The sequence below is a fragment of the Harpia harpyja genome, chromosome 9, assembly GCF_026419915.1.
Source record: "Harpia harpyja isolate bHarHar1 chromosome 9, bHarHar1 primary haplotype, whole genome shotgun sequence".
Lineage (NCBI taxonomy): Eukaryota > Metazoa > Chordata > Aves > Accipitriformes > Accipitridae > Harpia > Harpia harpyja.
In genome coordinates this window covers 21,087,086-21,107,502 of record NC_068948.1, presented here as the reverse complement: position 1 = coordinate 21,107,502, position 20,417 = coordinate 21,087,086, and the positions used below count along the sequence as shown (strand labels likewise).

The window sequence follows — 20,417 nt, the reverse complement described above, 5'->3', positions numbered from 1 at the left end:
TTTGACAAGTAGCCTGCTAGACCTGTTTTTTCTGTTGAATCCTTTTCATTACAATTCATGAAGCAAGAGAGCTCTGTGTTTTGCTTCTGCTATCTAAAGGCAGTGTCTCAAGTAAAGGAGACTAAATACGTAGCATTTGAAATTTGTCTTATTTTGTTGTTTGAAATGGGTGTTAGAGGCAGGAAACCTTTAACCTAAAACCAGCTTTCTACACTTCATTTTAGTTCCTTCGTGAACTGGGGTGTTTTCGCTCATGCTGTTTATTAGAGCTTTCAGTTCACAGGAGATAAAATGATTGGATGGATTTGTAAGGTACAAATGGCAAGTTTATAGCCAGGTGTCCTTTGGGTTTTGCTGCACATACCCATTCATACTGGGAAGGTTCCTGTGCTTTTTTCATCTTTTCTGTTCATCGATTATCTCGGTTATAACTGTAAATATCTCGCAAACATGTCTTTTAGGTTGCCAGTTTATTATTCGCATACTTGCAGGGCTTTTAGAGGCAGGCCTTTCAATGATACTCCTTTAACAATTACTCTTTACAGTACAGGTACAAGTGTTTCAGAAAAGGCTGAGAAGCAGATCTCTGAACGATGGTGGGGCTGGATGTACTGAAAACTGGCTCTGCCTGCCAGTTCAAAGAACAGCTGGGGTGAGGGGGAGTAAAATTTGCCAAAGGTTAAAGCGGGGGTGGGGGAGAAGGTGAGAAAACTCACGTGAGTTTCTTTTTTCTTTTTTTTTTTTTTCTTTTTTTTTCTTTTTTTTTTGGCTTAGGTATCCTTACTAAACAATACTTTTCTTTGTTCCTGAATTGAAAGCTGAGCAGATGAAGCACAAGGGTAACTAGCAACTGCAGAGTTAGAGAGATGCAAACCCAGCAGTCTTTAAAGTGCGCTTCTCCTGAACAGCTGCCTTAAACGAGTTCAGTCAAAGCCTTTGTCTTGCAGCTGCTGCTTACAGAGAGGCAGATGTTGCATTTCATGGAATGTCTCTACTATTCTCTTTTGTTAGTTCCATAGTAGATTTTCTTGTAGGAATAGGTAGGCATGGCAGCAAAGTAAGTTGGCAAAGAGCAGTGTGCACTGTGATGGCTGATTCTGAAGCTACTATGTCCTGTAGAATTCTGCAGAAGGACTAAAACAACATAAGGTGATTGTAAGGCAGAACATTTTCATTTTAAACCTGTTGCTGAAAATATTAGGATTTTTCATTCAAGTATGTTGAAGATAATCCAGGTTGTGAGGTCTTTTTCTGCTTCTCCACCAAAGAAAGAAAAACATTAATATCAGTAGGAAACTTCATAATCAGGGTCTTGGAGCAGTTTCATGTTTATCATAACATCATGGAGTTTTTGAAAACCATTTGCATAAATGTGTGACATGAAGAGTGGCATAGCTGCATTTGTAAGTTTGGAATGTAGGCTGTGTTGACTTACAGGTAAGTTGATGTTGATGCTTTGCAGGCTATGAAATCTATTTGCGCTTTGCTTTAGGTCTTGAAGTTTTAAAACAGGAGACTGCTGTAATTGAAAATGTCCCTATTTTGGGACTTTACCAAGTTCCTTCCGAAGGTGGTGGCAGAATTGTTTTGTACGGCGACTCTAATTGCTTGGATGACAGCCATCGACAGAAAGGTGTGTAAGCTTTGACAAGCAGAAAAAGGTACTGTCTGAAGCTGACAACTGTCCTATGGGGTTTTTACAGCTCCCATCAGAAGTAGCTGTTTTCTAGGGACTCTCTGAATATTCCTAACTGGGGATTAATTTCAATTCTGCAGAGCTCTACTGAAAATGCTGTAAGCTGCAGTTACAACAAAAGAGCACCCCACATTAAATAGCCCCTCTGACAGATGGGAGCATTCCGCCCCCCCCCCCCCCCAGGCCCCTTGCCTATTTTTCCATTCCACAAGCTTTGGGGGCTGGTTTTGGAGTGTTTTTTTGCGGTGGGGTTGGGGAGAGGGGGTTGGGGTTGGGGTTGGTTGGTGGGTTTTTTTGCTTCTCTGGGGTGTGTTTGTTTCCAGAAAGTACTAACAGTTACACATGCTTGATCTGAAGTTGTGAGGAGGCCGTTAGGGGATCCCTTCACATTTTCCCCAGTTGCATTTTCAGAACGTTTATGTAGTACAATGGATTTTATCTTTTGAGTTTGCTCATCAGCGTGCCTTGTTCCCTTTGCAATGTTTGTCTTGTTCCCTTTGCAGTGTTTCCTGTGAGGATTTATGGTAATGTTCAACATTTCAGTTGTGCATTACTATTTTCAGGTTATTCTACTTTGACACAAACCAGCTGGTGTAAATATGTCAGAGAGTAGGAATTTCTGTTTGGGTTTTCAAAGCATTTGTTTGCAACTCTGGGTAGCAAGTGTGTGAGTTGTGTGTGCATGTGGTTTCTGTGGCTCCCAGAGAAGCCATTCTCTTTGCCTACACACTGTGGTTGGTCCTTATAAAACCTTTTTTCTAGCACTTTGTCTCATCTGACTTTTCAAATTTTTAAAGAGATTGATTGGGTTTCTCATGACATGTAAAGCACAAGCTGGTAGATCTGTGGCTCGAGAGGCCAAAGATAATCCAATACGTGAGGTGTTTTTCTGCATTTCCACTGAATGTGATGTTCAACCTGAATTTTCCTTTTCTGATGAAAAGTACATTTATAATTTTTTTAAGCTTTTGTCCCTGACATTTTAAAATACTGGGTTAGGTAATCCATCCCTTGACTAATTTATTTAAGTTTGAAGGAACTTACTGCCTAAGGGAGCTCTCCGTCTATAGCTCATTTCTTTCTTTCCCAAATATTTTTTCTTTGAAAGTTCTCCAGTTTCTCCTTATCTGTCTTTGGGTGGCTTCCAATGAGTTGCCGTAACACCCAATGTATCAGTGCCTTGTGTGCTTGCTGTAGGTAACTGAAAGCTCATAGCATAAGAGAAGATTCCTAACTTTAAATTAAGTAATAGAAAATGACACTTTGTGACCTCCCTAATGCTGTTAAATTCAGTGTGACCTGTGAAGCAAGAAAAAGTGGAAGGCTCTAAAGAAATCTTTAAATTAGCTTTTAAGTTGTGAACCAGGAGCTATGTCTCCTGCAGAGACATCGGTGACTTTAACTGAGGTAAATTCCTAACATTTGTGACTGTAAATCCTTAAAATCTGATTGACCTCTTTAAAAATCAAAGGTGAGGGTTTAAGGGACACCAGGATTATGAAGATTAATTCCCATTCCCAGCCAACTATTCCTGGGGGAAGCACTTCTGAGAAAAATAGTTTACTGTATAGTGGAAATAGCTGATAAGGCATTGTCCTACTCCTGCAAATGGAAGTTTTAGAGAACTGTGATGTTAACTAGCTGGACTGCTTGTTCGTTAGGGATAGCTCTGGATTAAGGTAGTAGTAATTCAGGAGAGAATCAAAATGAGGGTTCATGTGCTGTTGAAGTGCAAAGGAAAACCATGATCAAGTATATTGTGGCATTGACTCCCAGCCTGGTCTGTACCACAGCTGCTGTAGGTACTGCTTTTGCTTTAGCTGGGATGTAGCCAGAACCTTTTCCCTTCATTTTTTTGTTTATTTTTTTAAGCTTGGGAAAGCAAATGAGTCATAACTTTCCACTGAAAACACTACCTTGTTCTTACTTTTCTTTGCAAGGTATTTATTTTGTCCTTTCAAAAAAATAGTTGGTTTTCCATTTCCCTCTTAAAAATGATATCAGAAGCTCCTAGCTTCCTGGGTTTCCACACCAAAAAACCTCATAATTTTTGCAGGGACTTGGATGGCCTTGCATAACCTGGAATTCCCGTATTTGAGACCTGTTTTATGTCCTACTCCCCCAAAGAGCCTGATTTGGTACACAAGAGAAGATATTTTAAGACTGAACAGATTACTTTTGTGTTTGTGTATTGGGGGTGGGGGTGGTGAAAGTTGCATCTTTCTGAAATTGGGCCTAGAACTTCAGAAGGAGAAGAACAAGAGCCAGGAAAACTGATTGTACTTCTAAATGTCATTACAGCCTTCTTAACAAAAAGGTAAGCCATTTTAAACATAGCATAATGCATATCTTGTTTTGGGGCAATGAAATCCACAGATTGCTTTTGGCTCCTGGATTCCCTCCTGCAGTACACTTCTTACGGGGTGACGCCACCAAGTCTCAGCCATTCTGAAAACAGACAGCGACCGCCGTCGGGAGCTGGCTACTCTCTACCCGAGCGGATGGAAGGTGAGAGCTTTAACTACCAAGCAGAGCCACAACTGAGGGAGTGTCAGGGTGGAATTTAGGAAGACTGAGGCAGACCCCTTGAGTTATATGCCAGTAACAGTTTGGTGTGAGCTCTACGATGTTCTGTTGTTTTACTATAGAAGAGAGCACTTACTGTAGGGATTTCTCATGATATAGTTGTGATTTGACTGAAGAAAATTTTCTGTTCATAGAGTAGGAATTTTCAGATGCCTGGTTCTGCTAGGGAGCATTCTAGTTACTCGCTATGGAGCGTGTAAAGCATTCAGTCTTGTCTCACAGGCTGCCAGCAAAACTTGGATTACCTACCATCGTAGGTGCACAGTCTTACTGTTTTGTAAGGTACCCTTTAGTTAATTCTAACCCAAGGTTTAGCTATGAGTCATCATTACTGTAAAGAGCTCCTGGGTTTACAGCAAGTCTGTTTAGCTGGAGGCAAATGTCAGTAACTCTTATCCTACCAATCTTTTGGTAACCCAGTTTGTCTCTGCTGTGAGTTGCAGGTAACCATTTGCATCGATACTCAAAGGTGCTCGAGGCTCACTTGGGAGACCCTAAACCCCGGTCCCTTCCTGCTTGTCCTCACCTGTCCTGGGCCAAACCACAGCCTTTGAATGAAACTGCCCCCAGGTTAGTATACATCTTTCTTACAGCTATACAACAAGCCTTGCTTTTGAGTTCAACTGAAGAACTCTTTGTTCCATCTGCTTTTGAAAGGGACAACTGGAATGTCTTTCCTAGAGAAATACCAGATTGCAAAGAGGAAATAATGATTAATGCCTCTTCACTGAATAATTCTGACTCACCTTATAGCTACACTATGAAACTGGGGGGATTTTAAAAATAGCTTCACAAGTCAGTTCACCACTGTGATTGAGTGATCCCAACTTAGAGTCAACAGTCTTGGTTAAATCTATTGTCAGTGTGTGCCTTTGAAATAGTTTTCTGATGCAGCTTCTTGTACAGCTCGCCTAACTGCCTTCTGTTGTTGCCGTGGTTTAACCCCAGCCAGCAACTAAGCACCACGCAGCCACTCACTCACTCCCCCCCACCCAGTGGGATGGGGGAGAAAATCGGGAAAAGAAGCAAAACTTGTGGGTTGAGATAAGAATGGTTTAATAGAACAGAAAAGAAGAAACTAATAATGATAATGATAACACTAATAAAATGACAACAGCAATAATAAAAGGATTGGAATGTACAAATGATGCGCAGTGCAATTGCTCACCACCCACCGATCGACACCCAGCTAGTCCCCCAAGCGGCGATTCCCCGCCCCCACCCCAGTTCCTATACTAGATGTGACGTCACATGGTATGGAATACCCCGTTGGCCAGTTTGGGTCAGGTGCCCTGGCTGTGTCCTGTGCCAGCTTCTTGTGCCCCTCCAGCTTTCTCGCTGGCTGGGCATGAGAAGCTGAAAAATCCTTGACTTTAGTCTAAACACTACTGAGCAACAACTGAAAACATCAGTGTTATCAACATTCTTCACATACTGAACTCAAAACATAGCACTGTACTAGCTACTAGGAAGACAGTTAACTCTATCCCAGCTGAAACCAGGACAGTTGTATTGTTTGTCAACTTGAAGGAAAATGTGTCAGCATACAGCCCATACTTGTCTGCTGAGCTGGTAACTTTTGGTAGTCTGTGTGCAAGAGAGAGAGTTGTTGGTAAATAGTTGCCAATCTAAGTGTGTCCCTGTGGCATCTGAATTTAACTTTGGAGGCCTGCAAACTGCACAACCTAAAGAACGGAGCAGATTATCATTTGGGTCCGAACTAGTGAGTTATTTGTAGGTTCCAACTGTCACTTTCTCTAGATGTTTCTACAAAATTCCTTGCATTACTGAAGTGGGCAGACACTTCTGTCTTTACATTTGTTCTAGCAACCTTTGGAAACATCAAAAGTTACTGTCAATTGACCTTGATAAAGTGGCTCTGCCCAGTTTTCGACAGAACCGACCCCAAGTGAGGCCATTGTCCCCTGGAGAAAGTGGAGCATGGGACATTCCTGGAGGTAAATTTGAAAAATTTGAAAGTTGCTGTTTTGCTTTGCTTTTTGTATAAGCTTTGAAAAAAACCCAGACATGGTGCAGCCAGAAGAGAGGCCACGTGTTTTATTTCCAGTTGTGAAAAACAAGCAAATAATAGTATGGCTGTGTTGTAAAAGGCTGACTGATGAAGCCTAAGAGAAATATTTTTGCATAGGAATAGTTTATTCAGAAGAAAGCATGCGTGCCATACTGGGAGGAGGATTTTGGTGGGTGCTTTTTGGGTAGTTGAGGTTTGCTTTGGTGCTGTTCAGACCGACGGGTGTCAGCAGCAGTCCCTGTCCTTGGGAACTGTGGCTAGATACCTTCTGCTAATTAAAATTCCTTGCATGAGTGCACAAAAGCAGAGTCCAGAAGCGTTTGTCTGAATGGTGCCTTGGGCAAGGTGTTACACTAACAAATGATGTAGAGCACTTGAAACAGCTTTCAGTCTAATGATGGGCTGCTCTCCTGTATAAGCTTGTCACTGCAGACCCAGCTGGAAGTGGTTTGAAAGCCTCACACGTGCTCTTTTCCCAGTCTGAGCTGCTAGACTGAAAGAACCCTGTAAAAACAAAGGGTTTGGTTCTATAACTCATCCTTGCCATGTGCGTGCATGGTCTCTGGAGCAAGCACAAAATCACTTCCTCGTGGCATCAGGATTTGGTGTGATTTATAGAAATTACTTAGTGGTAAAATTATGGTCAAGCATTTGCATCTCTCTCCTAATACAGAACAGAAGATTGTTGTTGCAGGGGAAATCTGGGTTATACTTTCATGTGCCCAAATAGGTCAAGGTGGAAATGCTGGTGCTTTTCTGTAATGTTAGGCTCCTGTCTTATTTTCGCTAATCGGTCTGCAGTTGTTAATCTTCCTGTCTGAAATGTAATCTGATTAATAGCTGTTTCGTCTTTGAATAAGAGTTACCATCGGATCATTTTGGTAGATAGTGTTAATGCTGCAAAGACGTTGTAGCTCATGCAGTCACTAGTCACTTCCAAACCTCTTTGACTTTCTAGGTATAATGCCTGGCCGGTACAACCAGGATGTAGGGCAGACTATTCCGGTCTTTGCTTTTCTTGGTGCCATGGTGGTTCTGGCGTTCTTTGTGGTGCAGATCAACAAAGCGAAGAGCAGGCCAAAGAGACGGAAACCACGAGTGAAACGACCGCAGCTTATGCAACAGGTTCATCCACCAAAGACGCCTTCTGTGTGAAAGCTCTCGCTTGCCAAAGATGACCTCCTTTTACCGGTTGCTTTCCTGGGCGATCGATTGCTCCCAGTGAAGGTGCCATGAATGCGGCACTGATCGTACTAGTAATTCACACCTGACATCATCTCATAGTCTTTGGTTTCTGGAGAGAAAAAAAAATAAGGACCTCAGCTGATCGTCTGTACATAAAACTGCAGCTTTAAGCAGCCAAAGCCACCAAAGACTTGAATACTGTTTAAATGGCTGCTTAGTCACTACATATCCCAAGAGGGGGAAAATGGACCTTTTTTTTAAGCTGACCAAACTAAAATTTATTTGTTTAGAGGCTATTTTCTATATTTATTGTTGGGGAGGGTGGGGGGGAAAAGTCACTTTAAGGACCTCTGCTAAGGAAAAACAATTGCATTTTTTTGGATGGAATACAATTTTCTAGAACGGTATTATGCTGAAGATTATAATGAACACCATTAAAGGAGGGAGGGGGCAAGAGAGACCAGTACAAATTGGTGAGACATACTTCTGCGGTTTATTTTTATAAAGCCAACTACCATGATGTTTTGTAATTTTTGGTCATGATTTCACCGTTGTTGGTGAAGCAGATTTTCAATAAATATGTTATCTATATGAAGCTAAAACAACGTGCTAGATGGCTCTTCTTTCCACTGCCAGTCATAGAGAGCAAGTTGTTGAGTAGAGAAAATTTTCATGTCTCCCCCTCTTCACCATCTTTATCCTTAACATCAGCAGCCTACACTGCAGACTTTCCTTTGGAGCATTAACGGGACAGTCATATAAACGGTGCTCGCCCTGAATGAACACAGAGTTTTGAAAACCTTCAAAACTGCAGAAGCAGCTAACGAGGAGAGAGCTCCCAAAGGGCAGCTCAGGGATAAGCTATATAAGAAACAGTCGTGTGGATGGCACCTAACAGCATAGTGTTGTACGTCACAAAGCCAAAAACCCTGTCTCCTTTGGTTTGTCCTGCTTGAAAGCCTGCGACTAGTTATGGGCTTAGATAAGGACGCAGGCACAAGTTGCCCCTGACCATGCGGTGTCGGTTAACATTGCCATCATTGAAATAGCTTCTCTCTTTTGTAGCAAAGCTGCGAGATTTTCCCTGACAGCTGCTTTTATCACCGCTCCAAATAAGAGTACCTTTTCCCAGGAGGAGCAGGGAGGTGACGGCTACCTCTGTTGGTGAACAGAAGCAGTGCCTGGGCAGGGAAGTCGTGTGTACCGGTGGACGGTCCCGGGTGAGCTCTTGGGCAGCTCATCGGCTCCTGCACAGCCCTGGGCACAGCTGGAGAGGGAGAAGGTGCCCGGGACAGCCCCGCTGGGCGGTCTGGCTGTACCCACCCTGTTTGGGGCTTACGATGATGGATGGTGGTGGTGGGCCTTGGGAAGGGCACTGCAGGAGAGAACATGTGGCCTGGGGCAAACCTTCCAAGAGATGGCGATGGATAGGGTTTCACAGTGCACGAGTGTCCCGCAAAAAGGATTGTGAAAACCCATTTTCCCTAACCTGGAGAGTGGTTGGCTTTCCCCAGCCTGCCTCTTCTCTTCTGAAGATGAGGATGCACTGGAAGAGGCGACATCCTGTTGCCGTGCCAGAGAAGGCATCAAGCTTTCACTTGGGAGCCGTTAGCAGAAACTTGTTGCGGCTGAGGAGATGGCCCTGAGGTTGGGCTGCTTGTGCCATGGGGCTGGAGCCCGTTGCTCCTCCCTCTCTGACCATGGACCCATGCTGACAGAGGGGATTTTCTCCATCTGACCCATGGCATCGGGGTCTCTCGTAGGACCAACCAGCAGGAGCTCTGCAAGTTGTACTGGTTGCGAAAGATCTGCCAGTAAAGGTGTAAAATCTCAAGGGCCAGACCTCAGAAGGAAATGCAGGTAACAAAGCGTAATTGTAGTTGCTGTTTTCATTTGTCCAAAACAAGGACTGTCTGTTTGCACTTTTGTACCTTTGACTGTCTTCAGAGTAATAACATGGAAAATATATCAACAGCCCTTTTTCCATCAAAGGGAAGGGAGGAGGGCACCTGCCAAGGGGACACAGCAGTGGGTAAAGCTGCCAACCCATGGCGACCCTTGGGTTACAGCTCATAGCCCAGGGGCTGGAGCACCCTGGTAAATGGGAGAATGGGTGAAAAAATAGAAGCAAGGGAGCCCAGAGTCCCTGAGCAGAGAAACTTCCCGGAGCTGCTGTGCCAGTGTGGGAGGTGGGCTGCATCCCTTTGATTTGAGGCGCTCCCCTCAGAGGGAGCCTGGAAAGCTTTGGTGCCACTGCTCTGCTCGGTGCTAATGAGGAGGCTCGCTCTGCTCATCACAGCACTAATGAGAGATTATAGCTCCATTACAGCCTCGAAACCAGAGTCAAGCTGTATCAAAGCGCCAGTCCGAATTAAGAGCCTTTCCCAGTGGCTGGTATTTTACAGCCCAGTGGCCAATTTCTAAATCGTAGAGGCCAATTATTTCCGAAGCCTTTGGTGTGCAGCTAATGAAGGCCTGGAAGGGCCCTTCTAAATGGTTATAAGCCCCATAGGCGGCAGAGATGTAATGGAGGTGGCAGGCACAATTAGCCATCCATAATTCCTCCTAGCAGCTGATTAAAGTCTCTTTATCCGTCTTACCGAGATCAGAAGGGCACATATGTGGGAAATCAAAAATGCATTAGGGGCTGTCAGCCAGCGTCAGGGGCCTGTGCACTGAGCCCTGGGGCAGTGGCATGTGCTGGGAGTGGCAGAGAGCTGCTGCGTGTCCCCCTGTGTAGGGGATGGGCCCCTTGTCCCCGTGGAGTGCAGCCTCTTCCGTGTGGGTCCCCTGCAGCACCAGTCACCCCATCCTGTTATCCCAGCACCCCCTTTCCCTGCGTGGAGCAGGGGATGGGATGGGGTGGCTCCTCACTAAGGTCTCCCAAGTGCCCGGTGGGCTTTTTAGCTGCTGTGGAGACACCGAGGGGTGCCGGCCTCATCCTGCACCCAAGGAGCGGAGAAGCATCAACCAGCCAAACGGTCTGAAGGGCGCTCGCAGCAGCCACCTTCCCTCGCCCTCCCTGCCCCGGGATGTTCCAAAGTGCCTCATGGTGGGAATTTCATGGATGGGGTGAATGCAGCTGGAACAGGGAGTCCCCAGCCTGCCCAGCCCAAGCCCCGTGCTGGGAGCTGCTGGGGCTGCTGGTTTTCCTGTGGTCTGTACTAGCTCTTTGAGGCTTGGGGATGCCCGCAGAAAGCGGGACGCGGACTGCCGGTCCCGAGCCAGGGCGATGCATGAACCGTGGACCCCTGCTCTCCACGGGAGCTTTGGGGAAATGCCCGCTCCCCTGCGCCCGAGCCGGGGTGGGATCAGGACGGGGCTTTCCTTGGGAGAGCTCGGGTGGGGTTTCCCACGACCGGCTCCTGCCCCGTCCCCCGGTGCTCCCTCCCCGCTGGCGCGGGGGGTGGGGGTCCGCGGAGCCCCCGCGCTCACCCGCGCCCGCCTCCGCGGGGCCCGGCGGAGGGGGGGGGGGCGAGGGGGGGTTGCTCTCCCCCTGCCCGCCCCGGCCCAGAGCCCTGCCGAGGAGGCGCCGGGATGGAGCGGGCGGCGGGCGAGGGCCGGCCCCTGCTGCCGGGCAGCGCCGGGCTCTCCTCTGCCGGCGCCGTTTTCATCATGCTGAAGTCGGCGCTGGGCGCGGGGCTGCTGAGCTTCCCCTGGGCCTTCGGCAGGGCCGGCGGGGCCGTCCCCGCCCTCCTGGTGGAGCTGGTAAGGCGGGGGGGCCGAGCCGGGGTGGGGGGGACGGGGGCGAGGGGCTGAGGGCAGCGGCATCCCCAAAGGGAGCCGAGATACCTGCCGGCCTGGGGAAAAAGGGCGAGGGGAAGGCGGGGTTCACCTGGCCCGGCATTTGGGGGGGCTGGCGGGGGCACCCTTCCCTTTGTACGGCGCGCAGTACCTGCGTCCCGATCCAGGCTGAAAGGGAGAACAGGGGTGCAAAAGCCGCTGCAGCCTTAAGAGATGCTCTTTGCCTCTGAAGCCACGCTTTTAGCTGGCTTTTAGGTCAACCTAAAATAAAATTGGTGGCTGGTCCCCTATATGCCCCCCAAACCTCAAATCTAAACCCAAAGTATCACATAGGGCTGTTTCTCCATCCTTTTGCTGGCTCGTGTTACCCGGGGCCACAAGGTGACCTGGCTGGCGACCTGGTCCCTGGCCATGGCCCTTCTGGGTCCCCCCTGGGTCCGGGGGGTGATGGAGGGTCCCTGTGGTGCTTCTTCCCGGGTCCTGTCCCCACAGGGCTCACTGGTCTTCCTGGTGAGCGGGCTGGCGGTGCTGGGCTATGCCGCAGCCCTCAGCACCCAGCCCACCTACCAGGGGGTCGTCCGGGCGGTGTGCGGGGCAGTGGCGGGGAAGCTCTGTGAGGTCTGCTTCCTCATCAACCTCTTCATGATCTCCGTGGCCCTCCTCAGGGTGGTGGGTGACCAGCTGGAGAAACGTGAGTTGTTTCCCCCCCTACCACGCTTGGGGCCAGTGGCTCCCGGGAGTGAGGGGCAGGTGGTCCCATGTGGGCTGGGGGCAGCCCTGGCGTTTTCTTGGGACCCCCCCAAGGACGTGGGGCTCCCTGGCCCTGGCATGATGTGATGCTCCCAACCCCCTTGGGCCACCTTTCGGGGTGCTGCTGACCCCCCCACTGCCCCCTGCAGTGTGCGACTCCTTGTACCCCAATGGAACGCTGAGCGGGGCCCCCCCACCGCCCCCGTGGTACGTGGACCAGCGCTTCACCCTCTCGGCTCTCTGCATCCTTGTCATCTTCCCGCTCTCCGTCCCCAGGGAGATCAGCTTCCAGAAGTACTCCAGGTACCCCTGGGCACCCTATACCCCTGGCCACCTCCTCCCGGGTCCCTGTGGGGTCACAGGACACCCCTCCCGCGCCCCCCGGCTGCCAGGGGTCTGCATGCTGACGCTCTCCCATACCCTGGCAGCATCCTGGGCACGCTGGCCGCCTGCTATCTCACCCTGGTCATCATCCTGAAATACTACCTGCAGGCAGAGAGCCTGAGCTCGTCCGAGCCCCCCCAGCCCTCCAGGTAGGGGGAGGGGGGGTCAGCCCCGCGTCCCTCCCACCCCATCTTCTGTGGCATCAGCAGTGGCATGGGGCAAGGCTGGAGGCCATGCAGAGAGTGGCCATGGGGGGGCAGGGGTTGAGCTGGGGAAAGCACTGGCAGGGTGGTGGGTGGATGGCAGCGCCCAGCCCCAGCTTTCACCCCAGCAATCCCCCCATCTCCCAAAATCACCGGGCAGAAGGTTCCTGCAGGCTTCACAGCTTATGCCACCAAGGTCCCCTCTGCGTCTGGCGGCCTCACACCCCTTGCTCTGCACTTCCTCCCCCCCCATGCCACAGGGCCTCCTCCTGGGCCTCCATCTTCAGCGTCATCCCCACCATCTGCTTTGGCTTCCAGGTAGGTCATCCCCACAGTCCCCGGCTGCCGGGGCAGTGCTGGCAGCCTCCCGCAGCGTCCTGGACCATGGGGACACCATCCCTTGGGGGGGGGTTGCAGGGAAGGGGACCTATGGCTGTCACCAGTGGTGGCTGCGGGGCAGGACACAAGCCCCTGGGGATGGGGGAGAGTGGGACAGGGCACCCACGGGGAGGGAGGGAAGTCACTGGGGGTGGGGGTTGTCCCTGCATGGGGCCCCAGCACCATCCCCCCTGCCTTGCAGTGCCACGAGGCTTGCGTGGCCATCTACAGCAGCATGCGCAACCAGAGTTTCTCCCACTGGGTCACCGTCTCTGTGCTCTCCATGCTCATCTGCCTGCTCATCTACTCCCTCACCGGTAACCCCAGCACCGGAGCCCTTCACCCCCTCCTTGCCCCAGGGGTTCCCCGGCCCCAGGGCTCATCCATCCTCCTTGGGTCTCCTCTGTCCTTCTCACCGGCACGGCTGCCCACCCCCACCTCCCCATCGGCAGGGCTCTACGGCTACCTGACCTTCGGCGAGGCCGTGGCGTCCGATGTCCTGATGTCCTACCCAGGGAATGACCCGATCGTCATTGTCGCCCGCCTGCTCTTCGGCATCTCCATCGTCACCATCTACCCCATCGTGGTGCTGCTGGGCAGGTGAGGGGGCGGTGGCGAGCCAGGTTGCTCCCCCCTGGCCCATGTGGCTCTGCTGGGTGCCATCAGCCCCCCCCCCAACGCCCTCCCCAGATCGGTGGTGCGAGATGTGTGGTCAACGCCTAAGCGCGGGGCCGCGGCAGTACCCGAGGCGCACGAGCAGTGGAACCGGGTGGCGCTGACAGTCGCCTGGATGGCCGCCACACTCACCGTCGCCCTGTTCGTCCCGGACATTGGCAAGGTCATTGAGCTCATTGGGGGCATCAGCGCCTTCTTCATCTTCATCTTCCCAGGCAAGAGTGAGCAGTGGGAGGGAGGGGAGGGGGTCACCGGTGCCAAGAGCGTTGCTGCGGTGGGGCTGTGGTGGTGGGTGGCTCATCCTGGCCCCATTTTGGGGGTGCAGGGGAGTGCTTGTGGGGGATGCCACGGTGGGGCCTGGGCGAGGGCTGCCATGGCAGCGGGGCTGAGCCTCTGCATTGGTGGCAGGGCTGTGCCTGGTGTGCATGACTGGGACCCGCACCCTCAGACCACGCAAAAAGTGAGTGTCTGTGGGCTTGGCGGTGCGGGCAAGGGCAGAGGTACGGGCAGGGGCAGGGTGCAGCATCACATGACCCATGGCTCAGGCAGGGTCCCTGGGGGTCACCCTGGCCAAGGTGGGAGCCCCATGAGGAGGGGGATTTGGGGCACCTGTAAGCACTGAAAGCAGGAGCACTTGCTGCGGGACGTGAGGTCTGCGGTGGGGCTGAAGGGTGGGTATGGAGGGATGTGCTCTGACATTGGAGATATCAGGGATGTGCCCAGGCATTGGGGAGGTGCCCAAACACTGGGGATGTGCCTGGGTACCAGGCGTGTGCCCAGGCAATGGGCTTGTGCCCAGGTATTGGGGGTGTGCCCAGGCATCAGGGAGGTGCCCAGGTACCAGACCCCTTGCAACGCAGAGCAGCTGTAGAAGAAGGAGAGCCATGGGGTTTGGAAGCACTGGGGAACCCGGAGGGGCCTCGGGTGGGGGTCAGAGGGGCACGGTGCCCCAAGGCAGGCAGTCGTCAGGTGTTCAGTGTCTGCTGTGCCCAGGCGGTGCATCCCCATCACCACTCCTGGCTGGAGAGGCTGGGGCACAGCAGCAGCCCGTGTCGGGGGGACCTGGCACAGTGCTGGCAAGTTTTGGGGTAAGCGTGTGCCAAAGCGTGTCTGCGGTGCCCGTGGGAGAGCAGCAGAGCCTGAGTGAGGATGGAGGTGATGTGAGGGGGTCCTGTCCCCCATGGCAGCAGGAGGGAGCACCCCCGGACCTTGGGGTCTCAGCCAAGAGGGTGTCCTGGGACGGGGGCAAGGCTGTCTGGGCAGGGGCGAGGGTGCCCCTGGGGATGCTGAAGTGCTGGGGGGGGCCAAGGCAGGAGGTAAGCAGGGGCACCCAGGTGGGCGACAAGGACTTGGAGAGGTGCCTTGGGGAAACCCGCCAGGGCATGAGCCTGGGAGTGCTGTCACGAGGAGGGGACAACATGAGCCGGAGCGATGGGGGACAGTCCCAGCCTGCCTGGGGCAGTTCGGGAAGGCGCACCGTGTTGACAACCCCATGACAAAGCAGCACCGGGGTTTGGGGGTGAGTGCCACGTCCTGGGGGCTCGGTGTCTGGTTGAGAAGGGGGGCTGTGTGCCCGGTGAGAGGGGGACAAGGAGGTGCCGACCCACAGGTCACGGGACTGGGGATGGAGCCGGGGAGGGGGCAGGGGTGGGGGCATGCGTTGGTAGGGTGAGGACTGGGGGTGCGTGGGAGTGGCCGTGCCTGAGCATGGGGGGCTCATGTGGGTCTGTGCCCCCTCAGCGGGGCTGCCGGGCACAAGCAGAACCGGAGATGGTCTCGCGGTGGTGGCTGCCAGGCTTTTGACCAGATTTCGTGTATCATCGCAGTGGGCACGGGGGATGAGCCGGAGGGGCTGCCGGGGTCTTCGGCCATCCACCAGGAGTGATGCAGAGGAGCATAGCAGAGAAGGCTGAGCACCCACAGAGGGCCCCACACCTGGGGGGCCGGGGGCCAGGGGGTGGCATGTTACTGGGGGTTGGTTCTGTCCCACCAGCCCCCTGCTCGTGTCCCCACAGGGCTGCTTTCATCGCCTGGGGTGTCCTCTCCGTGCTCTGCGGCGCCTTCGTCTGCGGGCAGAGTGCTGCCCTGGCCATGCTGGGGCTGCTGCACTGAGGGGCAGCGGACCCCGCTATTGTGCCCCCCCCCCCCCCATGACCGCCCCCACCCTGGACAGCCACCCTGGACACGGCTACGCTGCTGGATCCCATCACAGTTTTATTTGGCATCACCGTCCCCGTTGTACAGCGGCTAATAAAGATGGGACAGGGTATCGGCGAGGGCCCTGCGCCATGCACCCTGAGGGATCCCCACACACGGCAGGGTGGGGGCAGGATGGGCAGCGAGCGCTGCACATGCACAGACAGACCACAGACAGACATACAGACCCCGGGGGGGGGGGGGGGCAGGCACCCCCACACCTGCAAGCACCTGCTGCCACCACACACACAAATGCAAAGGAAACCCCTCGGGACCACCCACACCCCGCAGGACTAAAAGGCACCCCAGGAGCAGGGCTACCCTCCCTTTGCCACCCTGAACTCCCCCCCACCCAGGGACAGGGGTCCCCGTTCCTGTAGGCACACAGACACTGCTCCAGGCACAGTCTCACCCCCCCTAGCCCCCTCCCTGGGTGGCCCTGGGGACTAGCAGGGACCCCCCCAACTTACCCACCCCAGGGGGGCTCCAGCCTCCCACTCCCACCCCTGTTCCTCATCACTGGCTCCCTACCCCTGCCTTGCCCCCTCCCCATCACCTGGCTGCCTGCACCCTGCCTCCCCCACTCCCTGCCTGCCCATGCCTGGGGGATGCCCCCCCCCCGCCAAACCCTGCCAGCTGCTCTGTGGCAGACCCCAGGGGGACACCCCCTACCTCCCCCCAACTCCCCCCCCCCCGAGACCACCTCACTCCAGGGAGAGGTGACCCAGGTGATGGGGTAGCCAGCAGGGGGGATCCTATGGGCTGCTGGGGACACACACAGGGGTTTCCTTCACTGCAGACAGGTCACACCGACAACTCCCACCCGCCCCAGCCACGCAGGGAGTCACGGCCACCCCGCAGCGGGGACGGATGCTGGCGGGCCCCCGGCAGCAGTGATCACTCGCTGCTCAGGGTGCACCAGGCAGCTGCAGAGGAATAGCACCAGAGGGTCACCTCTGCCCAGCCCCACACCACCCCAACCCACCCCAGCCCACCCAGCCCACGCTGCCCTGTGCCCCCTGCCCACCCCAGCTCCCCAACAGTGGTGCTGGCCACACAGGGGTCCTTCTCCCCCACCCCGCGGGGCAGCCACCCTCCTACCTGGCACAGCCACGCTGGAGACGGCCTCGGGCTGGCTCAGCGTGTCCACCTTGACGTGCTGGAAGCCCTTGCAGGTGGCACTCTGCAGGTGCCTGCACCCAAGCAGGAAAGAGTGGGCGACAGCCTCCCCTAAGTCACCATCCCAGCCCCTGCAACCCCGTTGGCTCTGGCAGTGGCTGGGTGCCAGCAATCCCTCTCACCCTCCCCTTGGGCAAAGCACCCTGCCATGGTTCAGGACAGCGTAGACCTCCCATTCCCCCATGTCCAAAAGCATCCCCAGGCAGAAGATGCACAGAGACCTCCCAAGCCCCCTGTCCCTTTTACAGTGACAGCCCCAGGACAGACAGATCGATCCTCGTCCCTGCCATCAGACAGGGGACGCAGCTTGGGACTCAGCAGCTCCAACACCCCTCCGCGCCTGAGCACCCCACCCAAAAATGAGCTCTTTGCGCCCCCTCCCCTACCTCTTCCAGTCCTCCTCAGTCTCCCAGAACTCGTAGACGATGAAGGTGACCCCATCGGGCAGCTTCACCGCGGTGACGCTGGCAGGAGCGGGGAGAGGGGTAAGCCCTGAACCATGGGGCATCCCTCCCCCCTCGGCCTCTGCAGCCATAGGCACACTGTAGGGTGGACCACCAAGGGGGTGACCCCAGCCCCAGCAGCCCAGGTGGGGGGAGCCACCCCCCCCCCACCCCAGCACTCCCCAGCCCATACAAAAGGGTTTTGGTGGCCAAGCATCACTACACCCCCAAATCCTGGTTGGTTTGCCTCAGCCCTTCACTTGGTGGAGTGCCCCTTGCTGTGAGGGCAGCTGGACACCCCCTGCCCCCCCCACCCCCCCGCTGCACGGCTGCCGATGGTACCCACTGGAAGCAGTCCTGCTCCCCGGCCACGCTCTTCAGGTACTGCTTCAGGGAGCTGCAAAACTCGCCCAGATGCTTGTGCGACACCGTCATCTCATCCCGCACCAGGAGGAGGTACTGCCGGGCCCCCCGAAACACAGCGGCATGTGAGACCCAAAAAACACAGTGACAACCCCCACCCCCAAGTCCGGTGCCACACTGCAGGGACACCCCAGCACCCCATGGGTGGTGGCCAGGCACTCTCACCGTGCAAGCTGTGCTCTCGCTGTCCGACAGCCGCTGGTGCAGGTCAAACCAGAGAGTCTGGGAAAAGGGGGGGGGGGGGGGGGGGGGGCTGAGGCTTTGTGTCCCTCCCAGGCTGGCAGGTTTCTGTCCCCATGCTTGGCATTATGGGCTGTTCCCCCTTCTCTGCAGGGGATGGCTCCGAGAGCTGTTTGCACCTTAACGCCCTCCCATCAAGACCCTCTGCAAAAGCTTCCCGTGCTCCCAGTGCAGCCGACATCCCCAACACCACGTCCTCGCATCAGGCCCAAAATAGCTGTCACCTTTTCACGGTCCCTGAATTGTCCCTGGGGTGGCATGAGCAGGGGTACCCATCCCTCCTCAGTGCCCATTTGCACCTTCCCAGCCCCGGGCACACTCTTATTTCCTCTGGCAACCACGATCAACATTTTTCTGCCCTCAACCTTCATGGCACCTCTCTGCTGCCATGTACAGCACCACCTTTCCCCTGTCCCTTTCTGCCCTGAAAGTGCAAACCAGGAGGATTTCAGAAACCTCTCCTGTACTGCAACATTTTCTCCTTCAGTCCCTAGATGGAGTAAGACTGCCTCTGCAAGAGACATTGTCTTCTTCCTTATGTTTTTCCTTGTTTAAATAAACTCAGTTAATTGTTCCACATTCAATAGCTGCCATCAGCTCATCAGATGCAATATCCTCCAACATCATCACCACCAGCAACCCAGCTCCCACCCGTGGCCCGTGCATGCCACAGCACAGGGATGGGCATGGCTACCTCTTGATCACCTCTGTCCCAACCAGGGCAGGAAGGTGCTGGGGCTGCGGGGACACCCAAGGGACAGCCCCATGCATGGAAACGCTGGCCCTTACCTTGTCCTCCAGCCTGCCGATCAGCTCGGCGAGCCTGTTGATCTGCCCCTCCAGCCCCTCCGCCTTGGTGTCGGGGGACCCTGCGCAGAGCCAGGAGGCAGTGATGGAGCAAGAGGCAGCCGCGGACGCCCCCAAGAGCCCTGTTGCCCTTCAGGGAAGTCAAGCATTGCCTCTGTGCTGCTGCGGGGACCGGAGCTCCTTTCCCCGAGTGCCCCCAGCCACCCCAGGCTGGCAGTGCGGCTGGGAAGCAGCCATTGCTTACCAGTCTGGAAGCTCTTCCCATGCTCCCTGGGGACCATCCAGCTGGTGGGAGAGTAGCTGGGCACAGAGCTGTCGTACCAGGTGTCCATCAGACCGTGGCCAGCCTTGCTGGGGTAGTGCCTGCAGCCAGAGAGCACATGGGCGGTCAGGGAGGGCAGAGCCGGGCACATACAGCACGGTATGAGCCAGCCCCAGGGAGCCAACATCGGAGCAGCCTTTTTGGCAGCTCTGCCACCAACATCAGACCCCTTGAAGAGCAGCAGTGCCCGCACCGTGCCCAAGCAGCACAGGCTTCCCTCCCATATCATCCTTCAGCATCAGCTGGCATGGGGAGTGGGTCAGAACTAGAGCAACATCGGTGGGCTGCTCCCAGCAGCCATCACTTTTCTTTCCTGCTTATGAAACACTGCAGCAGCCCTCCTGGCATCTCCTGCAGCCCTCGGGGATTTTTTCTTCCCTAGACAGACACCCACAACATTGGGCATTTGGGTGCCAGTAGCTGTGCCCAACCGGCTGGCTGCACCTTAATGGGGCTGGTTTTGCAGTCGGATGGCTTTGGCGACTAACACATGGGAAAAGGTGCTGTCACATAGGCTGCCCATGAGCATGCCCAAATTGCTGCCCATGAGCAGGGGAAGCCTGCCCACCCGGCAGCCTGGCCATGCATCCCATAAACAGGCTGCAGCCGCAGTTCTCCTGGAGAATGGAGACACATCCACCGTAGCATCTCCTCCACCTTGCTTCTTCCTCTGGGGCTACAAAGTCCATTTGGCCTGGCTTATCCTGCAACACCTCTTGGAGGAAAGGAATGTGTGCGTGTGTGTGCATACACACATGCTCGTGCATGCATGTACCCCTGAGACATCGACCATCCAGCCCCAGCTCCTTGGTGGTCCCCCCCAGGCCCTCGTTCATTTGCAAGCCAGAGGGGATGCTAAGAACTGTCACCCCCACAAGGGTTTGCAGCTGCCATCTGTGTGCGGAGAGATGGGAATGGGTTTGGGGAAGGATGAGCCTCTCTTTCCTTCCTCCTCCACTGATGGGAAGCCTGAGCTGCAGAGGGAGAGGCTGAGCTGCTCAGAGGGTTTCCAGCGTTTCCTTCCAGCGAGAGCAGCTCCGCGCCAGCTGCCCACTGATGGAGGTGCCCGGGAGCCCTGGCTCCTCTTGGCATCTCTTGCCAGCCATGCGGATCCCGGCTGGAGGCAACACGCCGAGCACCAGGGAGCCAATGGGCACAACACTGGCCGGCATTG

The 20,417-nt window shown here is 54.4% G+C and overlaps 3 protein-coding genes across 4 annotated transcripts in view; 2 read left to right on the top strand and 1 right to left on the bottom strand.

Annotated features, from left to right (window-relative positions):
- MBTPS1 (membrane bound transcription factor peptidase, site 1) overlaps positions 1–8,104 on the top strand; it is a 28,757-nt gene extending 20,653 nt beyond the window's left edge. For both annotated transcript variants that reach the window (XM_052798200.1, XM_052798201.1), the window contains exons 19-23: positions 1,493–1,633; positions 4,073–4,204; positions 4,726–4,852; positions 6,110–6,240; positions 7,273–8,104. In XM_052798200.1, coding sequence (XP_052654160.1) covers positions 1,493–1,633; positions 4,073–4,204; positions 4,726–4,852; positions 6,110–6,240; positions 7,273–7,469 — 728 coding nt within the window. In that variant the 3' untranslated portion in view covers positions 7,470–8,104. The remainder of the gene's footprint in view (positions 1–1,492; positions 1,634–4,072; positions 4,205–4,725; positions 4,853–6,109; positions 6,241–7,272) is intronic.
- A 2,923-nt stretch (positions 8,105–11,027) lies between these two features.
- SLC38A8 (solute carrier family 38 member 8) lies at positions 11,028–15,855 on the top strand. The gene is made up of 10 exons (XM_052797644.1): positions 11,028–11,207; positions 11,736–11,934; positions 12,143–12,296; positions 12,422–12,526; positions 12,841–12,898; positions 13,161–13,275; positions 13,411–13,558; positions 13,649–13,848; positions 14,042–14,093; positions 15,649–15,855. Exons 1-10 carry the CDS (start codon positions 11,037–11,039, stop codon positions 15,743–15,745), a joined length of 1,299 nt encoding a protein of 432 aa, XP_052653604.1. The 5' UTR covers positions 11,028–11,036; the 3' UTR covers positions 15,746–15,855.
- NECAB2 (N-terminal EF-hand calcium binding protein 2) overlaps positions 15,828–20,417 on the bottom strand; it is a 90,043-nt gene continuing 85,453 nt past the window's right edge. The window contains exons 7-13 of the mRNA XM_052797646.1: positions 19,166–19,284; positions 18,904–18,983; positions 18,040–18,096; positions 17,798–17,910; positions 17,395–17,472; positions 16,931–17,022; positions 15,828–16,755 (exon numbers count right to left, since the gene is read on the bottom strand). Coding sequence (XP_052653606.1) covers positions 16,727–16,755; positions 16,931–17,022; positions 17,395–17,472; positions 17,798–17,910; positions 18,040–18,096; positions 18,904–18,983; positions 19,166–19,284 — 568 coding nt within the window. The 3' untranslated portion in view covers positions 15,828–16,726. The remainder of the gene's footprint in view (positions 16,756–16,930; positions 17,023–17,394; positions 17,473–17,797; positions 17,911–18,039; positions 18,097–18,903; positions 18,984–19,165; positions 19,285–20,417) is intronic.